The 18,362-nt window shown below is 60.8% G+C and overlaps 1 protein-coding gene across 2 annotated transcripts; it reads left to right on the plus strand.

Annotated features, from left to right (window-relative positions):
* The first annotated feature begins 227 nt into the window (after positions 1-227).
* On the plus strand, positions 228-17,895 carry ABCD1 (ATP binding cassette subfamily D member 1). Of its 2 annotated transcripts, XM_029240323.1 has the most exons (11): positions 228-1,522; positions 3,925-4,041; positions 4,315-4,495; positions 9,379-9,521; positions 9,612-9,780; positions 10,298-10,392; positions 13,200-13,345; positions 13,779-13,924; positions 16,134-16,218; positions 16,540-16,665; positions 16,765-17,895. In XM_029240323.1, the coding sequence occupies exons 1-11, from the start codon at positions 614-616 to the stop codon at positions 16,970-16,972; spliced, it is 2,325 nt and encodes a 774-aa protein (XP_029096156.1). In that variant the 5' UTR covers positions 228-613; the 3' UTR covers positions 16,973-17,895. The 2 variants fall into 2 exon arrangements, with proteins under 2 accessions (XP_029096156.1, XP_029096157.1); XM_029240324.1 differs by lacking the exon at positions 3,925-4,041.
* The last annotated feature ends 467 nt before the right edge of the window (positions 17,896-18,362 follow it).

Below are 18,362 nucleotides of genomic sequence, written 5' to 3' on the forward strand. Positions count from 1 at the left end.
GCGCGCGGGGAGTCGGGGCGAGGCCTTGGCGGGAAGGCGAGGTGCAGCTTCTCTAGCCCGCGCGGTCCTCCCACGTCTCTGTGGTCCGGGGAGGGGGCGGGGCCCAGCCGTGGGGCGAGAACGGGGTGGGGCGCCCCGCGCCCTGGCTCCGCCTCCCACCCCTCCTCCGCCTCCTCCCCTTCCCCCGAGTTCCCCCTGAGGGAGAGTGGGTGGGTAGGTGGGGATTCCCGGCGGGTGGCGGAGTCACAGTCGCTTCAGCCAGGCTGCGGAGCGGACGCACGCGCCCGGTGCCCCGGGGGAGGAGGAGGTGGAGAGGAAAAGACGCCCTCTCTGCCCGAGACCTCTGGAGGCTCTGACCCCAGGGGCCAGGGGACTGACAAGTTCCTCCACCTCGGCTGCCTGAAGAGGCCACGACCCTGGAGGCCCCTGAGCCCACCGCACCAGGGGGCCCAGCACCACCCGGGTGGCCTAAAGCGACAGTATCTGGGACCACTGCGAGGTTTCCAGTTGCCTAGACAACGAGCCTGGGGTCAGAGCCTCCACCCTTCCAGCCACCTGCCTCCTCTGCTGCCTCAGGCACCAGTCCCAGACCCGTGAGTCCAGCCCAGGTGACATGACGGTGCTCTCGACCCCCCGGCCCTCGCGGGTGACCACGCTGAAGCGCACAGCTGTGGTCCTAGCCCTCACGGCCTATGGAGCCCACAAAATCTACCCCCTGGTGCGGCAGTGCCTGGCTCCGGCCAGGGGCCCTCAGACGCCGGCTGGGGAGTCCGCGCAGGAAGCTTCCGGGGCCACGGTGGGCGCAGCGGCCAAGGCCGGTGTCAACCGTGTGTTCTTCCAGCGACTCCTGCGGCTCCTGCGGCTGCTCTTCCCCAGGATCCTGTGCCGGGAGACGGGGCTGCTGGCGCTGCACTCAGCCGCCCTGGTGAGCCGGACTTTCCTGTCGGTGTATGTGGCCCGCCTGGACGGCCGGCTGGCCCGCTGCATCGTGCGCAAGGACCCCCGGGCCTTCGGCTGGCAGCTCCTGCAGTGGCTCCTCATCGCGCTCCCCGCCACCTTCGTCAACAGTGCCATCCGCTACCTAGAGGGCCGACTGGCCCTGGCGTTCCGCAGCCGGCTGGTGGCCCACGCCTACAGCCTCTACTTCTCCCAGCAGACCTACTACCGGGTCAGCAACATGGACGGGCGGCTCCGCAACCCGGACCAGTCCCTGACGGAGGATGTGGTGGCCTTTGCCGCCTCCGTGGCCCACCTCTACTCCAACCTGACCAAGCCGCTCCTGGACGTGGCTGTGACCACCTATACCCTGGTTCGAGTGGCCCGCTCCCGCGGGGCCGGCACAGCCTGGCCCTCGGCCATCGCTGGCCTTGTGGTGTTCCTCACGGCCAACGTGCTGCAAGCCTTCTCGCCCAAGTTCGGGGAGCTGGTGGCAGAGGAGGCGCGGCGGAAGGGGGAGTTGCGCTACATGCACTCCCGGGTGGTGGCCAACTCGGAGGAGATTGCCTTCTATGGGGGCCACGAGGTGGGGCAGCTTGGGGCACCGGAAAGTGTGTAGCTGGGGGCTCAGGGGCAGGAGAGCCAGGGCTGCCTATGGCTGATGCCAGAGGTGTGGGCCAACCAGGGCCTTGGGCAGCTCAGATGGCACAGTAATGAAGAAGCAGGAAGGCTGGGTGGGGACTGCCCTGGGCCACTTCTGCTTCTTCTCCACCTCACTTGTCTTGGCCTTAGGGCTGTGGACCCTAGCGATTTGAGACTAGAGTTCCCTGGTTGCCCCATTCTTCTAGCCAACAGAGAGGAGGCTCCTGCCATCTGGGGACGCGGCCTTATGCCTGGGCCCCCAGACCCTTTGAAGGCTGGCCTCTGGCCCAGCTGGCCGGCTGGGCAGGCGGGCATTATGGGCATGACTCAGCCCAAGCGGAGGTTAACGAGCAGCGCGCAGCGTGCCGGCCGCAGCGGTGGTGGAGCTCAGCGCTCCAGGTCAAGGCTTCCCCCATCTGGAGCCCGAAGGCCCGCCTGGCTGTGGGCTTGGCCGCCTCCCCGAGGCCCCAGCCCAGGATGCTGGGCCCAGGCCGCCACTGCGGCAGGACGCACTTCCTGCCTGCCCGGCGGCCACCCAGCCCCCAGCGTGGCCGCCCTTCCGCCTGGGTCCCAGTCGTGCAGCTTCCCGGCAGGCCGGGTCGGGGGGCTGGGCCAGCTACGGCCAGCCTAGGAAAGGTTACTCCAGGCCAATGCTCCCTTTATCTCGCCTCGGCCCCTCCCCTTCCTCGCGCCTGGGGTTGCGGCTGCCTCTGGCTAGGCTCTCTGCAACTCTGGTTTCAGTTCCCAGTGTTTCTCGGGGGAGGGGCACAATGGCATCCATCTCGTGAAGGCCCATGTGTCCTCCCCGAGTCAGGTGGCCTTGTGCCCCAGACCTTGTCTCACTGGCTGCGCATCACATCAGGCAGATAGGCAGGCTTGTCTCTGATTTTTAAAAAGGGTTTATTCCTGAGCAGATAGGGGGCATCCCGGGTGTGGGCTGGGCTCCAGATGAGGAGAAAAAGTGCCTGGTGTGCAGCTGCAACCCCCTCTCCTCCTCTCCTGTCCTCTGGGCCTCAGGGCCTTGGCAGGCAGCCGTGGCCTTGGGTGAGGCACTTGGCACGTTCCCCGTAGCTACATTGTCAGCTCCTGCCAGCTCCCAGCACGAGCCTGGATTGCCCGCGTGCTCATTTCAGGAACAGGAGATGGGCTTGAGGCAAAGCCACTGAGCGGTGCTGCAGACCTGGGTGGTGGGGGGTAGAAGAGAGATCACTGGCTCCTTGAAGGACTTCCTCTGGGCTAGTTTCAGCAAATCGCATGCTCACCGGGAGGATTCACCAGCCAGGGCGGGAGGGACCTTGTGAGCGTCCACAGCCTGTCTGTTTAGGCCTCAGCCAAAGGCCTGAAAGCAGTGTGGAGTGATGGGCCTTCATGGGTGGGTTGATTGCCCTTACTGTATAGGCAGGTGGCTCACCCCAGTCCCATTGGCGGATGTCCCCATGCCCAGGCTCAGATCAACAGGCTAGGGCAGAGGTGACTGGCTGGAGGGCAGACAGCAGGGTATTCTGCTGTTACTGGGATCTCGAGGAGGCTTATTTAGACACGCACATACAAACACACACAACCTCTTATTGGCTTGTGCCTAGGTAGACCTTTCTTCATAAGTGGAAGCATGAAGCATCGTTTACAAGAATTTGGTCCTCCTAATGGCTCAGCCAATGTGATCCAAATTCCGTACCTCTTGCTACCTCCAGGCTGTGTGAGCTGGGGCAGGTCACTTTGCCTATCTGGGCTGCAATGGACATGAGAATACACACACAGTGGGACGTGGTGAGAATCAAATGGAGAGTCAGCTGTGAAACCACTTGGCAGAGGAAACGGTTCCAGGCTGGGCAGCTATTGTCGGTCAGGGGTGGGAAGGCAGGGCTAGGGCATGTGCCCCACCCCCAACCAAGAAATCTATGCCCCAGTGGCCACCTTGCTGTGACTGCTTCCTGACCACTCCAGCCCCCTGCCCGTCTAACTGCTGCTGTCACAGGGAGCCTCTTTCTCTCCCACTCCCTCTCCTCCTCTCTCTTCTCCAGGCCCTGCACAGGTCCCTCTCCTGAGATGGCAGGTAGTGGCCAGTGCAGGAGGGGGAGGGCAGGGGAGGCCCACTCACTGCTGAGCGGGTGGGCCAGAGTCCTCAGCTGGCTTGGGCGTGGGGCTGTCCACTGAGGGCGATGCCTGCACGAGCTGGCTTGGGAGTGTGCCCTGCAGGTTCTGGTGGGAGAATGCAGTGCAAGTGTGTCACCCAGAGGAACTGTGGGAAAGTAGAGGGAGGCGGGGCCTAAGCAGGTAGAGGTTATTGAACCAAGTTCTTCAAAACCAACAACCGCCTTTTGCTTTCCTGTGCTGTCCTTCGCTTAGTTCAGGGTAGCCCCCCAGCAGTTGCCCAAAGAAACAGGCAAGGTGGCTGCCCTCAGCCCATGTCGAGAAGCTGTCCAGGGCAAAGAGAGGGGTGTGGTGAGCACTCCAACTGAAGAGGTAACGGAAAGGAGATGAGCGTGGGTCTCGGGAGGTGGGGGGGGTGAGCCCCTTCACTGCCGCTGTACCCCAATGCTGTGATGTCGATCCCATACCTCCCCCAAGTTTGAGACCTGTCCCCTGTAAACGTGGCCCAGTCCTAACCCCTGGCTCTCAACCTGGTCGTGGTCATCATACAGCATGGCCTGTGTGCGCGACACTTGGGGACTCTCGCTGTTGCCCCTGTGGGACTGACCGCCAGGCCTCTGGGTCTCCGGTGCCCGATCCCTGCAGGTGGAGCTGGCCCTGCTGCAGCACTCCTACCAGGACCTGGCTTCGCAGATCAACCTCATTCTGCTGGAACGCCTGTGGTACGTCATGCTGGAGCAGTTCCTCATGAAGTACGTGTGGAGCGCCTCGGGACTGCTCATGGTGGCAGTCCCCATCATCACTGCCACCGGACACGCAGAATCAGGTGAGTGGGGGCCTGTCCTCCTGCACCGCTGGGCTAGGCTTGGGAGGCCCCAGTGCTCAGCCGGCCCACCTGACTTTTCTACTTCTGGGGTCAGGGGGCACCCAGCAGGTCACACTCTCCCGGAGCTCCTCGCTGCCTGCTACCCTGTGTGCGGCTCCCCTTTACAGCATCTCATGCTTCTTGGTCCCACTTGGCCAAGCCCAGGGACTGCAAGTCAGGAACAGCCTTCACCAGGCGCGTGCACCCTTGCGCATCTGGCCCTGCCCTCGGCTCATCTTGGAAGTGGGAGGGTGGGGAAGTACATCGAGGGAGCCCCTTCCTGGCTTGGGCTTTGGCTTTCCCACCCACGCCTACAATAGCTCTTGCAGGTTGTCGAGGGTAGAGCCCCCTTCCCCAAGGCCTTGGGGGGACTGGGAAGGATTCGCATTTTGTTCCTCTACTGGTTTGCAAGGAATTCATTCTGTTTGCAGCCTTTTCATGGTTGCCCTTCGAAGGTTAACGTGCTTACTTGAGAACAGTCTGGGTTAATCTGTAGCTCCTCCTCCTCTGGGCCCTTACTTAGAACACGTGGACTGGAGGGCCAGCCCGCCTGACGTGCTGATGTCCCCAGCAACAGGTTTGCCGTTGCTTTATCCGGTTGGTGCGTGTTCAGATTCACCTGTGAGTTTCTGCTTTCTTGGCTTCCCAGCCCTTCCCCGCGGCCCAGTGACCCTTCTTCAGACAGCCGTCCTTCAGAAGTCCTTACTGTGACGCTTTCATCATGGAGCTTCGAGATGATTTTCTTGTCTGAAAATGTCTTTATTTTATCCTCCCCCTACCCCCGAACTGAAGTTCAGTTGGGTGAGGGAGTTGAGACGGACGGTCGGTTTCTCTCAGCCCGTTGACAACATCCCGTCGCCTCCGTTGGAAAATCTGTTGCCAGCTTAACCGCTCTCAGCAGGCTGCGTGGTCTCCCTGGTTAGACTTTTCTCTCTTTCTGCAGTTTCTTTAGGAAGCGTCTGCCTGTGTGTTTCTGTCTATTCTGCTTGAGACTTGTTGTATGGCCGTTGAATACTCAGATTGTTCCATCGTTCTGGAAAGTTCTCAGCTGTTATCTTTTCAAATATTGCCTCTCTCATTCTTTTTACTCTTTCCTTCTGGAACTCTCACGATGTGTTGGGCTTCTCACTCCTTTGTGACTGTCCGTCTCTCTTCACTTTTCCCCATCTAGCACTGTCTATGCTGAATGCTGGGAGTTTTCCTCAGATTTTCCTGCTCACACATTTGCTAGTTTTCTCTTCGGCTGCATCTAATTTGAATTTTCTTTTTTTTTGGCCACACTGCGCTGCATGAGGGATCTTAGCTCCCCGACCAGGGATCGAAACTGTGCCCCCTGCATTGGAAGCACAGAGCCTTAGCTACTGAACCGCCAGGGAAGTCCCTAATTTGAATTGTTTTTTATTTCAATGGCTATTTCTGTAAAGTTCTGCTGGCAACCATATTAATCATGCTCGTTCCATGGTTTCTGGGCAGCTATTCGGTTGTCTGAATTCTTGGGGGTCTAAGCCAGCTTTATCTTCCGTCTGCCGGTCTTCTTTGCTCGTGGTCGTTGTGGGTTCTGCAGCCTAACTAGAGGGTAGGATTCCCCTGCGCACATTTGCTTTAGTTTTAGCCAAGCGGCTGCCCAGTAATGAACCAGTTGGAGGCCACTTTCATGTTAGCTTCTCTGCTTGGGGGAGGAGGGGTCCCCGCACTTGCAGGTGATATTAATTTGCAGCCCAGACACATAATTACAAATTCTTAGAGGAGACCTTTTGGTCCTTGCACCTAGAGCCCTATCTTCTCCGTCTCTGGGGATGTCACAGGAGCACCTGGCTACTGGCTTCTCTTCTCACTCCTGGGAATTTCCCTTGCTTTCCTGCAAGCACAGCTCTGATTTAAAAGGTATTATATTTTATGCAGTTTGGTAGTAAGAGGGTTTCCAGATATATGTAAAGAGGGAGAGCCTGAATTGCGTGTTTCAGAACCAGAAGTCTCTCTGATTCTCTCCCTATTGGTGTCTCTCCCTTGGGGCTTCCATACCCTCAGCCGTCTGTCCCTCTCTGGGTGACCCCCAAGAGGAAAGATCTAATTGAGGGGGTAGTTGCTTCCACCAATGGACCTACACTAAGGGTGGCCTTGATTTAGGCCAGGAGCATGGGAACGGACCCAGGAGGAAACCCAGCCGTGGTTTCTGTGAGGAAATGCCTGTGGCCGCTTCCCTCTGAAGCTGGCACAGGGCACAGCTCAGCCTGTCTAGTCCCCGAGGCCTCTCCCTCCTCTGAAGGCCTAGGACTTTTTGGCGCCTCTGCTGTGTCGGGCTTTGTGGGTGATTCAGAGTCCTGAGCTCCTGTCCCCACCCTCATGGCCCTTATAGCCAGTCACCTGTGAACATGTGGACCGCTCCCATCCCCCTGGCTCACTCCGCTTGTCTCACTGGCCTGCTTCTGCCTCAGGCCCTTTGCTCCTCCTGGCTCTGCCAGGAATGCTCTTTCCTCTGCCACCCTGTGGCCCCTCCCTCCCTCTATGGGAGCTTTGCTCACAGGCACCCTCTAGGTGAGACCACCGCCCTGCCTTTCTCTCCCCCTCCCCTGCCTCGCTGCTCTTCAAAGTGCTGAACGGCCCGTCTGCTCCACGTCTGCGGCTGCCTTATAGAGGCTCTGACACTTTAAACTCAAGGAGGCCAGAGGTTTGTCTGTTTTGTCCCTGCTGTGTCCCCAGTAACTGGAGACTGAGAGCGCTGGGAACCGGGTGAGGAGGCCAGCAATTATCCCCAGGGAAAGATGTAGCCACCTTTGCCTTTCTGGCCTGCCGGCATGGCGGCCTGGCCGGGAAGAGCTGTCAGGTGTCTGGCTCTGGGCTGCTCATCTTAGCCCCCAAGGCTCCGAGGAAAGCTGCGGAGGGCTGTGCTGTCTCCAGGGAGGGGCCCCCTGTTGCCAGGGCCCCCGCGGAGACCCTTTCCCTTTGTGCGCAGTCCCTTTGCAGCTCTCAGGATGTCCGGGGAGGAGGGTTTGTGTCCCCCCTGCCTAGGGACCTTAGACTGTCAGAATCACCACTCCCCTGCCCCGCCCAGTTCCCTGGACTCCTGGTGCTCTAGCCAGCTGTCTGGCCCTATCCACCCCACACTGCAGCTGCCCTGCCCTGACTGCCTGGCCCTTCCCAGCCCACCCCCACCATCACATTCTTGAGGCTTCAACCTCAGATCCATTTATGCCCCTGGATAGTTAGCCCTCAGAGTTGGCCTCCCCCTTGCTCCCCATCACCAACCATTTCCAGAACATTCCTTGTGTAAAAACATTGCCCCTCTAGGGGGTCCAACGGTCAAGGGAGTCAAGGCCATTGACAAGAAAGGGTTGAAGTGAGTGACCATGGGGTCTCAGCTGAGACAGAAAAGAACAAAGCAAGTCAAGACAGGAGCAGGCTCTCAGGGAGAAATAGTAGCATTGAGGACGGCCACAGAATACGGCAGCAAGGGGAGAGATGAAGGCGACATGGGGTAGACTGGAGGTCTGAAAGGGGATATTCCTGTTTGAGAGGCTCGGGAGGGGCTGCCGTTGTAGTACAGGACACGACATCTGCATTATTGAGGCGTAATTAACGTACCGTACAAAAGTTGTGCAACCATCACCACTATCTAAGTCTAGAACATTGTCACCACCCCAACAAGAAAGCCCGGACCCATTAGTGGTCACTTCCCACCCCACCTGGCAGCCCCCAGCGACCGCTAATCTTCCTGTTGCCATGGGCTTGCGTCTTCCGGACATTTCATATAAATGGAATCACACAATATGTGGCCTTGTGTATCTGGCTTCTTTTACTTAGCATCATGTTTTTACGTTTCATCCACGCTTTAGGATTAATCAGTACTTTATTCCTTCTTATGGCTGAATAATGTTCCATTGTATGTACATAGCTACCACATCGTGTTTATCCACTCATGCATCGGTAGACGTTTGGGTTGTTTCCATCTTTCGGCTCTTAGGAATAACTGCTACACATACCCATGTATCATTTTTTGTGTGGACCTCTGTCTTCACTCTTGGATATATGTACACCTAGGAGTGGAATTGCTGGGGCATTCGGTAACTCTCTGTTTAACATTTGGACGAACTGCCAAACTTGTCTTCCGCAGCAGCTGCGCGTCGTTCATCCCCACCAGCGGTGTCTCATGGCGCCAGCTGGTCCGCTTCCTCACCAGCACTTTTACTGTCTTTTCAGCTGTAGCCACATCCTAGTGAGCGTGAAGTGATGTCTCATTGCAGTTTTGATTTTGTATTTCCCTGGTGACCAATAAGCATCTTTTCGTATGCTTCTTGGCCATTTGTATATCTTGCAGAGGAAATGTTTATTCAGATCCTTTGCCCATTGTTTAATTGAGTCGTTTGTCTCTTTATTGTTGAATTGAAGAAGTTCTTTCCGTATTCTGGGGCCTGGGACCTGGGCCCTTAGCAGATATATGATCTGCAGGTATTTTCTTCCAGTCTGTAGGTTGTGTTTTCACCTTCTGGATGACTGACTTTGGTGCCCAAAACTTTTTACTTTTGTCAAAGCTCCCTTACCTGTTTTGCTTTTGTCACTTGTGCTTTCTGGTGTCGTGTTTAAGGAGCCACACCTAATCCCAGGGCACGAAGGTTTACCCCTGCTTTCTTCGAAGAGTTGTGTGGTCTTAGCTGTTCCGTGCAGGCCGCTGCGGTGCTGCATTCTGAGTGAGTTTCTGTGTGTGGTGTGCGGTAGGGGTCCTTCTTCTGCATGTGGATGCCCGGTTGTCCGAGCACCATTGGCTGGACAGACTTGCTCTCTCCCCCAGTGGGTCAGTTATGATTTTCCACTGTCCTCGCCCCTCCCCACCCCGCTGTGCTCCGCAGACTCGGAGGTGGCGAAGAAGGCGGCCCTGGAGGCGAAGGAGGAGGAGCTGGTGAGCGAGCGCACGGAAGCCTTCACCATCGCCCGCAACCTCCTCACAGCTGCCGCGGACGCCATCGAGCGGGTCATGGTGTCCTACAAGGAGGTAACCCCCCGCCCAGCCCCCGCCCCTACCGTCTCCCCTCCCTCCCCGCCCCCACTGGTGGGGGCTGAGCCACGGTCGCCCTCCCTGCAGGTCACAGAGTTGGCTGGCTACACAGCCCGGGTCCACGAGATGTTCCAGGTATTTGAAGACGTCCAGCACTGCCGTTTCAAGAGGCCCGGGGAGCCAGAGGACACTCAGGCAGGGTCCGGGGCCGTGGTGAGGTCTGGTGTCCGTGTGGAGGGGTCCCTGCAGATCCGAGGTAAGGGAGCCCTCCCCAAAGAGGCCGCCCTGGTCCCGGCCCTCCCACAGCAGGCTGCCCGGCGCCCCACAGAGGGCTTCCTGGGCACGTTGCGGCCCCCACAGCCCTCCCTCTCAGAGCGGCCGCCGCTGGCCACCGTGCTCACGTGCCCAGTCCCTTCCAGGTGCCCCGGTCAGGGTTTCCCTTTGCGAGAGAGGGGGCCGCAGCCCCAGTAGGGGCTGGGGCGCTGGGGAAGAGGCCCCAGGCGTCGCAGCCGCCTTTCAGGTGGTGTGGCATTGAGGGGCTGCAGGGGCGGACGCCACGCTTGGGCTCCAGAGGCCAGGGAACCGGCTTTGCCCCTCCGCCGCCCAGAGCACAGCAAGGGGGCTGTAGTCAGCTGGTGGGCAGCCGCACTGTATTCCCAAGGGCCCCTGGGCCACACAGTGGCGTGCCGTCGCGGGTGGGGGTCCATGGCGCCCAGCGGCAGGTGGCGGGAGAGCTCTGCTCCCTCTCTCCCTTCCTCGCGTTCTCTCTCCAGGCCAAGTGGTGGATGTGGAGCAGGGGATCGTGTGTGAGAACATCCCCATCGTCACGCCCACGGGGGAGGTAGTGGTGGCCAGCCTCAACATCAGGGTAGGTCGAAGGGCGGAGGGGAGCCCCAACCTGGCAGCACGGGCGGGGCCGAGCCCAGCTCTGGGGCCCAGGGCCTGGCCTTCTGCACCCACCTCAGCCCTCAGCATCCAGCCTGGCCAGCCTGCCCGCACTGCCAGTAGCCATTGACCCCAGGCCTACATGGCAGGCAGGCAAGCTCAAGGTGAAAGACCAGCGTGTCTCTGACTGACTGTTAGTTCTGGGGCAGTGGAGTCAGAGCTGATTGAGAGGGCTGGGCTGGAGTCACCCGAAGGTTCCTGGCCCTGTCGTTGGCAGCACCCCACGCCCGCCCCTATCCCTGAGTAGCCCAGGACTTGGGGACTCTGGTCCAATTCCAGCTGTGATGAAAGAGATTCTCTTCCACTGACCCGGGCTTGAGGTCCCACAGATTTGCTGTGAGAGGCCCCCAGGGCGGGTGTGTGCCGGGTGCAGCCTGGCCCACTGGGAGGGCTCTCAGCCATTACGCAAGCTGTCTGTGAGAGGATGCCCTGGGGGCAGACGTCCACCAGTGACCTGTGTCCCCAGCCAGAGCTTTGGACAGGGTCAGGGAGTGATAGAGTGAAGGGGAGTCCTGGGTGCAGTAGTCATTCATTCATTCATTCATTCAACTAATGTTCCCTGAGCTCCAGGCTGGACACTGTAAACCACAGGTAAATCAGGGGAACCCCAAAGCGTTACAGAGATCCCGGATTTGGGACTTCCCTGGTGGTCCAGCGATTAAGACTCCACGCTTCCACTGCCAAAGGGTGCAGGTTTGATCCCTGGTCAGGGAACTAAGATCCCACGTGCCGCCCAGTGTGGCCAAATTAAACTTTAAAAAAAAAGAGAAAAGATCCATGGTTAGATGGCTGTCCCGGGTCCAGCGAGGGCCACAGGAAAGGCAGAGTAGAGGTCTGCATCCCTGGGGGAGTAGAGGTCACATGAAGCTTCACCCAGGGCAGGGACGAGGAGCCAGGGGCTTCAGGCCCAGGTCCTGCAGGGGCCACGCGTGCCCCGCTGAGGAGCCAGGGCAGCGGAAGCCACGGCCAGGCAGGGAATAGGCAGGAAGGGCCAGTGCCTAGAGCTCCTTTCCTTGATCTGCTGAGAGGGGGCCTGAGAGCCAGCTGGAAGCTGGACGCAGGCCAGTGGTGTGATCCCCATCACCCCTGGCAGTAGTCACCCTTGGGGTGTGGGGCTGCCACTGACGGCCAGTTTATGCAGGGTGAATGGCTTCCAGGCAGGCCCAGTGGAAGCCCAGCTGGGCAAAGCTCAGAGGCCATGGTGAGCAGGGGCGTGGCTGGTTAGGGAGCAAGGTCAGGCAAGGAACGGGTGACCAGGGGCTGAGCAAGAGCTCTGTCCTGGCAGAGCCGCTGGTGGAGCTGGGCTCCGGGGCTGGGAGATGTTGGGGGCGGTCGGAGAGATGCACGGAAGGAGACAAGGGAGGCAGCCGTGGAGCTGGCTGGGGCCACGCAGCTCCCCCGGAGCCAGGCACACAGAGGAGCCGGGCCCTGACCGACCAGCCCTCCCACATTTGCACGGAGGTAGGCCTGGGCCCTGCCCGGGGGAGTTTACAGTCTAACGAAGGAGGAACAGCGAACGAGGGGCTCAGCCAACAGAAGTTCACATCAGGGTGTCTAGGCCTCTCCCGGCTTCTGGTGTTTTGCCTTCATCTTTTTTTTTTTTTTTCTGGGCCGCGTTGGGTCTTTGTTGCTGCGCGCGGACTTTTCTCCAGTTGCTGCGAGCGGGGGCTACTCTTCGTTGCCGTGCGTGGGCTTCTCATTGCGGTGGCTTCTCTTGTTGTGGAGCACCAACTCTAAGCGTGCGGGCTCAGTAGTTACGGTACTTGGGCTCAGTAGTTGTGGCGCACGGGCTTAGTTGCTCCGCAGCACGTGGCATCTTCCCCGACCAGGGCTCGAACCCCTGTTCCCTTCATTGGCAGGCGGACTCTTAACCACTGCGCCACCAGGGAAGTCCCTGCCTCCATCTTCACATGGCACTCTCCCTGTGCACGTGTCTCTGTGTCCAAATGTCTCCTATTTATAAGGACACCAGGTCACACTGGATTAGGGGCCCACCCCACTCCTTATCTAAATTTCATTATATCCGCAAAGACTCTATTTCCAAGTAAGGCCACATTCTGAGGTCCTGGGAGTTAGGACTCAAACACAGGACTCTTTGAGGGGACACGGCTCAACCCATGGCACTGACCGAGATAAACCAGATGGATGCGCGTATCTGCCACACTCTGGGATCTCGCGAGGACTGCACTGGCTGGAAGGCCCTTAGTGTTGCTGTGATGTCACACATGGCGGGGGGCAGCGGAAGCTGTACCCCGCGTGCCTTGACTCGGTGCCTCATGCTCTCCCCCACCCCGAGGACGGCGGGCTCCCTGCCATCTGCACGCTCCCCGCCTGCTCGGGCGGCCTTTTTCCTATAGCAGGTGTTTCCAGAACACCAGTGGACATGATGTAATCGGCTCATGGCGGGCCTCAGGCGCTTGACGCTTGGCTTCCAGGTGAAGCGGGCTGCAGCTGCCGTTGACCTTCTGGGGCGCGTACCCGTTTGCTGGACTGTGGCAGAACAGGCCCTCCTCCTGCTGGCCCCCTGCTCTCTGGGGACAAGGCAGTGCCTGAAACAGGCAGCCGGTTAGGGCTCCGGATACCAGAGCTCACCCTCGGGGCCCTGCCATTCCTCACCAAGAGATGGAGGATGGCATGTGCTGGGTGCGGGGGCCTCTCCGAGGCTGTCAGGCAGGCCATGGGTAAGGGGAGGGAGGCCCGGGCCGGCTTCCACGGCCGCTGCCTCTACAGGTGGAAGAGGGCATGCACCTGCTCATCACGGGCCCCAACGGCTGCGGCAAGAGCTCTCTGTTCCGTATCCTGGGCGGTCTCTGGCCCACCTATGGTGGCGTGCTCTACAAGCCCCCACCCCAGCGCATGTTCTACGTCCCCCAGAGGTGAGCGGTGGGGTGATGGGGCCACCGGCGGCTGGGCGGGGGTGGGGGGGGAAGAGGGAGAGAGCCAGGGTCCCCAGGTCCGCCCCCACCCCTTCTGACCTGCGGAACCTGACGTCCCGGAGATGGCAGGGCCTGAGGCCTGGGCAGAGGACGGCAAGGTGCTGCCACCCCGCCCCGCCCCACCCGCCCAGCAGCTTCACAGCTGGGGGTGCGTGTGGGCGAGTACCTGCATGTGTGCCGTGATGCGTGTGTGCGACCTGAGTGTGCGTGCGTGTGTGAGCGGGTGGGCGCGGCGCGCTGTGCGGCAGTGTCTGCGGCCTTCCGGTCAGCCCCCCTCGGGCAGGCAGGGCCCGTGCGGAGCCTGCTCGGGAGCAGGGCATCGGCAGGGAAGCCAGGCCGCCCTTCCCTCGGCGGACACGCGGCTCTCCCGCAGGCCCTACATGTCTGTGGGCTCTTTGCGTGACCAAGTGATCTACCCGGACTCTGTGGAGGACATGCGAAGGAAGGGCTTTTCGGAGCAGCACCTGGAAGCCATTCTGGACATCGTGCACCTGCACCACATCCTGCAGCGGGAAGGAGGTAGGGGGAGGGGCAGCCCACGCGTCAGCGCCACGCGGGACGCCGCCGATCCATCGTCCTTTGTCCAAGGCTCAGCGGGGAACCTGCTGCTGCCCCTGCCCGTGCCTCCCTCCTGGCCCCCGAGGGATAGTCCCCGAGGGACTGCCCCAGCCAACGTTCGCGAGTCCAAAGTGCTACGTGGCCTGGGGAGCCCCACCCCCTGGGGAGGACCGACAGGAAGCGCGCGGCCCCGGACCGCCCGAGTGCACTGCACTCGGGAAGGGAGCCGGGCCTGGCGGGGGCCATCCAACGGGGCACCCTCTCCAGGCTCTGGGCTCCGTGGCAGGCAGGGCCTCTTGGGCCAGGCAGGGAAGCGACAGGTCAGTTATGCATTTCAGCGAGAGGGCAGAGCACGGGTGTGGGCAGGGCAGCCTGGAGCGTGCGGAGCAGAGGTGGAGGGGACGCCTGCCCACCCACGTGTCTGGCTCGAGCCTGGGAGGTGTGTCCCCTGGGAAGAGACCGCAGGAGGGAGGGACAGGCCGATGGCCAGAGAACGCATCGCTTGGTGACTTCTCAGGTTGGTCTTTAATTGCCTATCGTGCCCAGAGGGGCGGAAGAGGAGATTGCGGCCCAGCTGCCAGAGTTTGGATTTTTATACTGAAAGCTGAGTGGCAGAGGTCCGAGTCCTGCCTAGGCTACCAAGGGGCAGCTTGACCTTGAGCAAAACCTGACCTCTTGAGATCCTTTCCACCTGTAGAAGGGGCCAGGTACCAGTCTCAACCTCAGTGCCGGCAGTAAATGAAAGAGCGCCTTTGAGGACCCATGGGGGCTCTGCAGGACATGGCGGGTGACTCATGAGAGTCCCTCCCAGGTGTCATCAACTGTGCAGAAAGGGGGCCACAGGCAGTGGATTCAGTGGGGCTGTTCCTCCCGGGCCTGCCCTGGTCGCCACGGTCCCTGCAAAGCTTCATCCCCAGCTTCCCCCTGGCTTGGTCGGGCCTCTTTCGCTCGCCCTGGGAGTGTACCCCTCCTCCTGGGCTGCACACACCCCTGAGTGCCTGGGGCCCCTGAGGCCGAGCCCCACTCCACAAAGGCCCCCAGGTCACTCTGCTGTATGTGGCTTCCTTTCCCAAGGTCACCTCACGGTCCAAGGTGGCTGCTCCGGCATCACATCATATCCCAGGCCATAGGATGGAGAAAGTGGCAGGGGCGGGGTGGGGGTGCAAATCATGGAGTGATTTAAAGGAAGTTCCTTTAAAGAAAGTTCCAGAAGCTGCCACTTACACTTACACCCCATTGGCCAGAATTCAGTCCTGTGGTTAAACCTCTCATCAAAGCAAGCTGGGGGATTTTGTCTTCTTTGTGTGTGGCCACGTGCCCTGCCAAAACCTCTAGTTTTCTGGAAAGGCAGTGGAGGGAGCAGGCGAGGAGGCATCTCTGATGGATCACCCACTCGCCTCCTGAGCCTGGCTGACGTGCTCCACCAAGCAGAGATGCGCAGGCCTGGCGCTTGTGGGTGAGAAGCCTTCTGGAGAGCCCATCGCAGCCATCCTTGGGGCTCTGCCATGACTGTTTGATGCCCACTGGCACTTCATTAGCACCCCATTAGGTCCTGTGTGAGTTCGCTGGCGCCACAGATTGGGTGGGGCAAATGACAGAAACGTATCGTCTCCCAGTTGTGCAGGCCGGGAGGCCAAGATCCAGGGGTGTGGGCAGGGGCAGTTCCTTCTGGGGACCGCGAGGGAGGGTCTGTTCCAGGCCTTTCTCCTGGGCTTGTAGTTGCCGTCTGCTCCTTGTGTCTTCACGTCGTCTCTCCTCTGTGCGTGTCTGCGTCTCCAAATGTCCCCTTTTTATAAGGACACCAGTCCCATCGGATGAGGACCCACCCCCGTGACCTCACTTTAACTCGATCACCTCTGTAAAGACCCTGTCTCCAAGTGCAGTGGCATTCTCATGTCCTGCGGGTGAGGACTCCCATGTGTCTTTTCTTGGAGGGGATGTAATTCTGCTCCCAACTCTTTTGAACTATTCCGGTGTCCCCACAGACGGACAGGTACCCAGAGCACACATCCCCAGCGGACAGCCTTTCTCCGAGTCACGTGCGCTGCTGTGTTCCGCTATTGTTGGTGGCCCGGCCGCTCCCACCACAGCCACTGCGCCTGGGCCCGGGCCCTCTGCCCGTGCTGCCCGGCCCTTGTTGAACTGAACAGCGACCTTTGTCTCCTGCCAGGTTGGGAGGCCGTGTGTGACTGGAAGGACGTTCTGTCCGGGGGCGAGAAGCAGAGAGTTGGCATGGCCCGCATGTTCTACCACAGGTGAGCCACTCTGTCCTGAGTGGCTGGGCTCCCTCGGGCACTGGAGGGCCTCCGAGCCAGCGGCAGAGACAAGGGTGCTGCCTGGGTGCTCCCAGGAGCCTGCTCGGCATCTGTGCTCCCCGGGAGCCCCTTAAGCGGGGAGGGCAGCGCCACCAGGAGGCCTTGCCCTGCCCCCCCAGGGCCCAGCAGGGATGGGATCGAAAGGACAGGGGGTCAGCACGCAGATCAGGCTTCCCGCCCCCACTGGGGGCTGGGGCCAGCCCGGGCTGTTGGGGCTGTTGGAGGGTCCACAGGCTCACCCACTCAGCCCCCACCCCCAAGGCCCAAGTACGCCCTCCTGGATGAATGTACCAGTGCCGTGAGCATCGACGTGGAAGGCAAGATCTTCCAGGCGGCCAAGGATGCAGGCATTGCCCTGCTTTCCATCACCCACCGACCCTCCCTGTGGTAGGTGCCCTCACTTCTGGCGAGCGACGCGCCCGTGGCTTTGCAGCTGGGGAGGGGGCGGTGCTGCCAAACAACCTCCCTCTCCCTCTCCTGGGACAGGAAGTACCACACACACCTACTACAGTTCGACGGGGAGGGTGGCTGGAAGTTCGAGAAGCTGGACTCGGCCGCCCGCCTGAGCCTGACTGAGGAAAAGCAGCGGCTTGAGCAGCAGCTGGCGGGCATCCCCAAGATGCAGCGGCGCCTCCAGGAGCTCTGCCAGATCCTGGGCCAAGGCCCTGGAGTCCTGCAGGCCGCTGCCACCTGACAGACGGCCCTGGCTCTTAGCCCTTGGCCCACGCCCCACACCAAGCCCTCGGATCACGTGAAGGAAACGGAGCGCCTGCCCACCAAGCCTTCCCCCCCACCGCCCCGCTGCGGGCCCACCCTGCATGCTTTGCTGTCCTCCCAGGCCTCCCAGAGGACAGCCAGCGAAACCCAGGCCCACTTCCCAGCCCCACCAGACTGGGACCTGGGCAAGTAGAAGGGGAGAGGGGCCAGAGGCGCGGCCCCGCTCACAGCACCAGCCTGTGCCCAGGAGCCTTGGTGTTTGCGGGGCAGCGCCTCCTAAGTCTGGAGTCCCCCCATTCCCTCCTCTGCGGTCCCTTGGAGACATCACAGACGGTCCATCTCTCTATTGCCATCATCCCAGTGGCCCGCCGGGGCTCCCGTCCCCCGGAACACCCTCACTGCCATAAAAACGGCCAAGTGGGCCCTGCGATGAGGCAGGGCCCGTCATCTGTGCCCCTTCTCCCCACCAGTCATCCCAAAGAGCCCTCGGGAGAAAGAATTGCACAACATTTCCTACCGAGCAATGACAAGAATGTAGTCCCCGTCCGCCTCCGTCCCTAGCCCTCTCTCCTTCAAGCTAATTTATTGGATTCCCCTTTGCAGCCCTCTCCATCTTCAACATGAGCACCCTGCTAGCGGGAGAGGTGGCCTGGGCCCCCAGCCAGCCCGCTACCCCACCGGCCTACACTGCCAACCACCAGGGCGTGGGTGGGGGCGGGGACGCTGGGGCTGCCAGTTCAGTGCCAAAGAGGGGTCAGTGGGGAAGCTGTCTCTGCAAAGACTGCCCCCACCCGAGGGGGAGACCCCGCCACCGCGCCACCGTGTGCCTTTCGGGCCCTCAGCCCTCGGGTCGGGGAACCTCCCTCAGTTCCTCAGTAAAAACCTCCTGTGGAAAGTGCAGCCCTGCCTCCCAGCGTCTTTGTCCATCGGGGCTTGGGGGAGAGGCGGGACGGGCAGCAGTGGCCTGTGGGGGGGGGGGAGGAGCCTTGATCCCACCCCCAGCCGAAGATGCTGCCCTGTGCGTTCTCCGGCAGACACAGCCGTGGGCAGGCGGCATCAGCAACATCTCTCGAAAAGGATGGCTGAGCCGGAAGGGGACTCTGGACCCAGCCCGACCTTGTGCCAGGGTGGAGAGGAGAGGACCGAGGTCCAGTCCACCCGTGACGAGCTCCAAGAGAGATGCTGAGAGAAAACCAGTGAGCTGCCAAATGGGCTGGCAGGGGACACGGAGGAGGAAGAGTCCTGAGCCAGCCAGGCAAGGAGCAGTGGGGACACAGTGCTTCTAGACCTTCTAGGAGGGGGGAACGCTTGTGCCGAGGCCCAGGGGTAAATCAGGAGCAAGATGCAGGGGGGAGGGAGGGGCCTCA

This window comes from Monodon monoceros, unplaced genomic scaffold, assembly GCF_005190385.1.
Source record: "Monodon monoceros isolate NGI ecotype Baffin Bay Population unplaced genomic scaffold, NGI_Narwhal_1 Super_Scaffold_22, whole genome shotgun sequence".
NCBI lineage: Eukaryota > Metazoa > Chordata > Mammalia > Artiodactyla > Monodontidae > Monodon > Monodon monoceros.

Coding starts and splice junctions, on each gene's coding strand:
- ABCD1 (XM_029240323.1), top strand. CDS start 614: ATGACGGTGCTCTCGACCCCCCGGCCCTCGCGGGTGACCACGCTGAAG. Junction 4,042..4,314: donor TGAGCACTCCAACTGAAGAG/GTAACGGAAAGG, acceptor CGATCCCTGCAG/GTGGAGCTGGCCCTGCTGCA. Junction 16,666..16,764: donor ACCCACCGACCCTCCCTGTG/GTAGGTGCCCTC, acceptor CTCCTGGGACAG/GAAGTACCACACACACCTAC.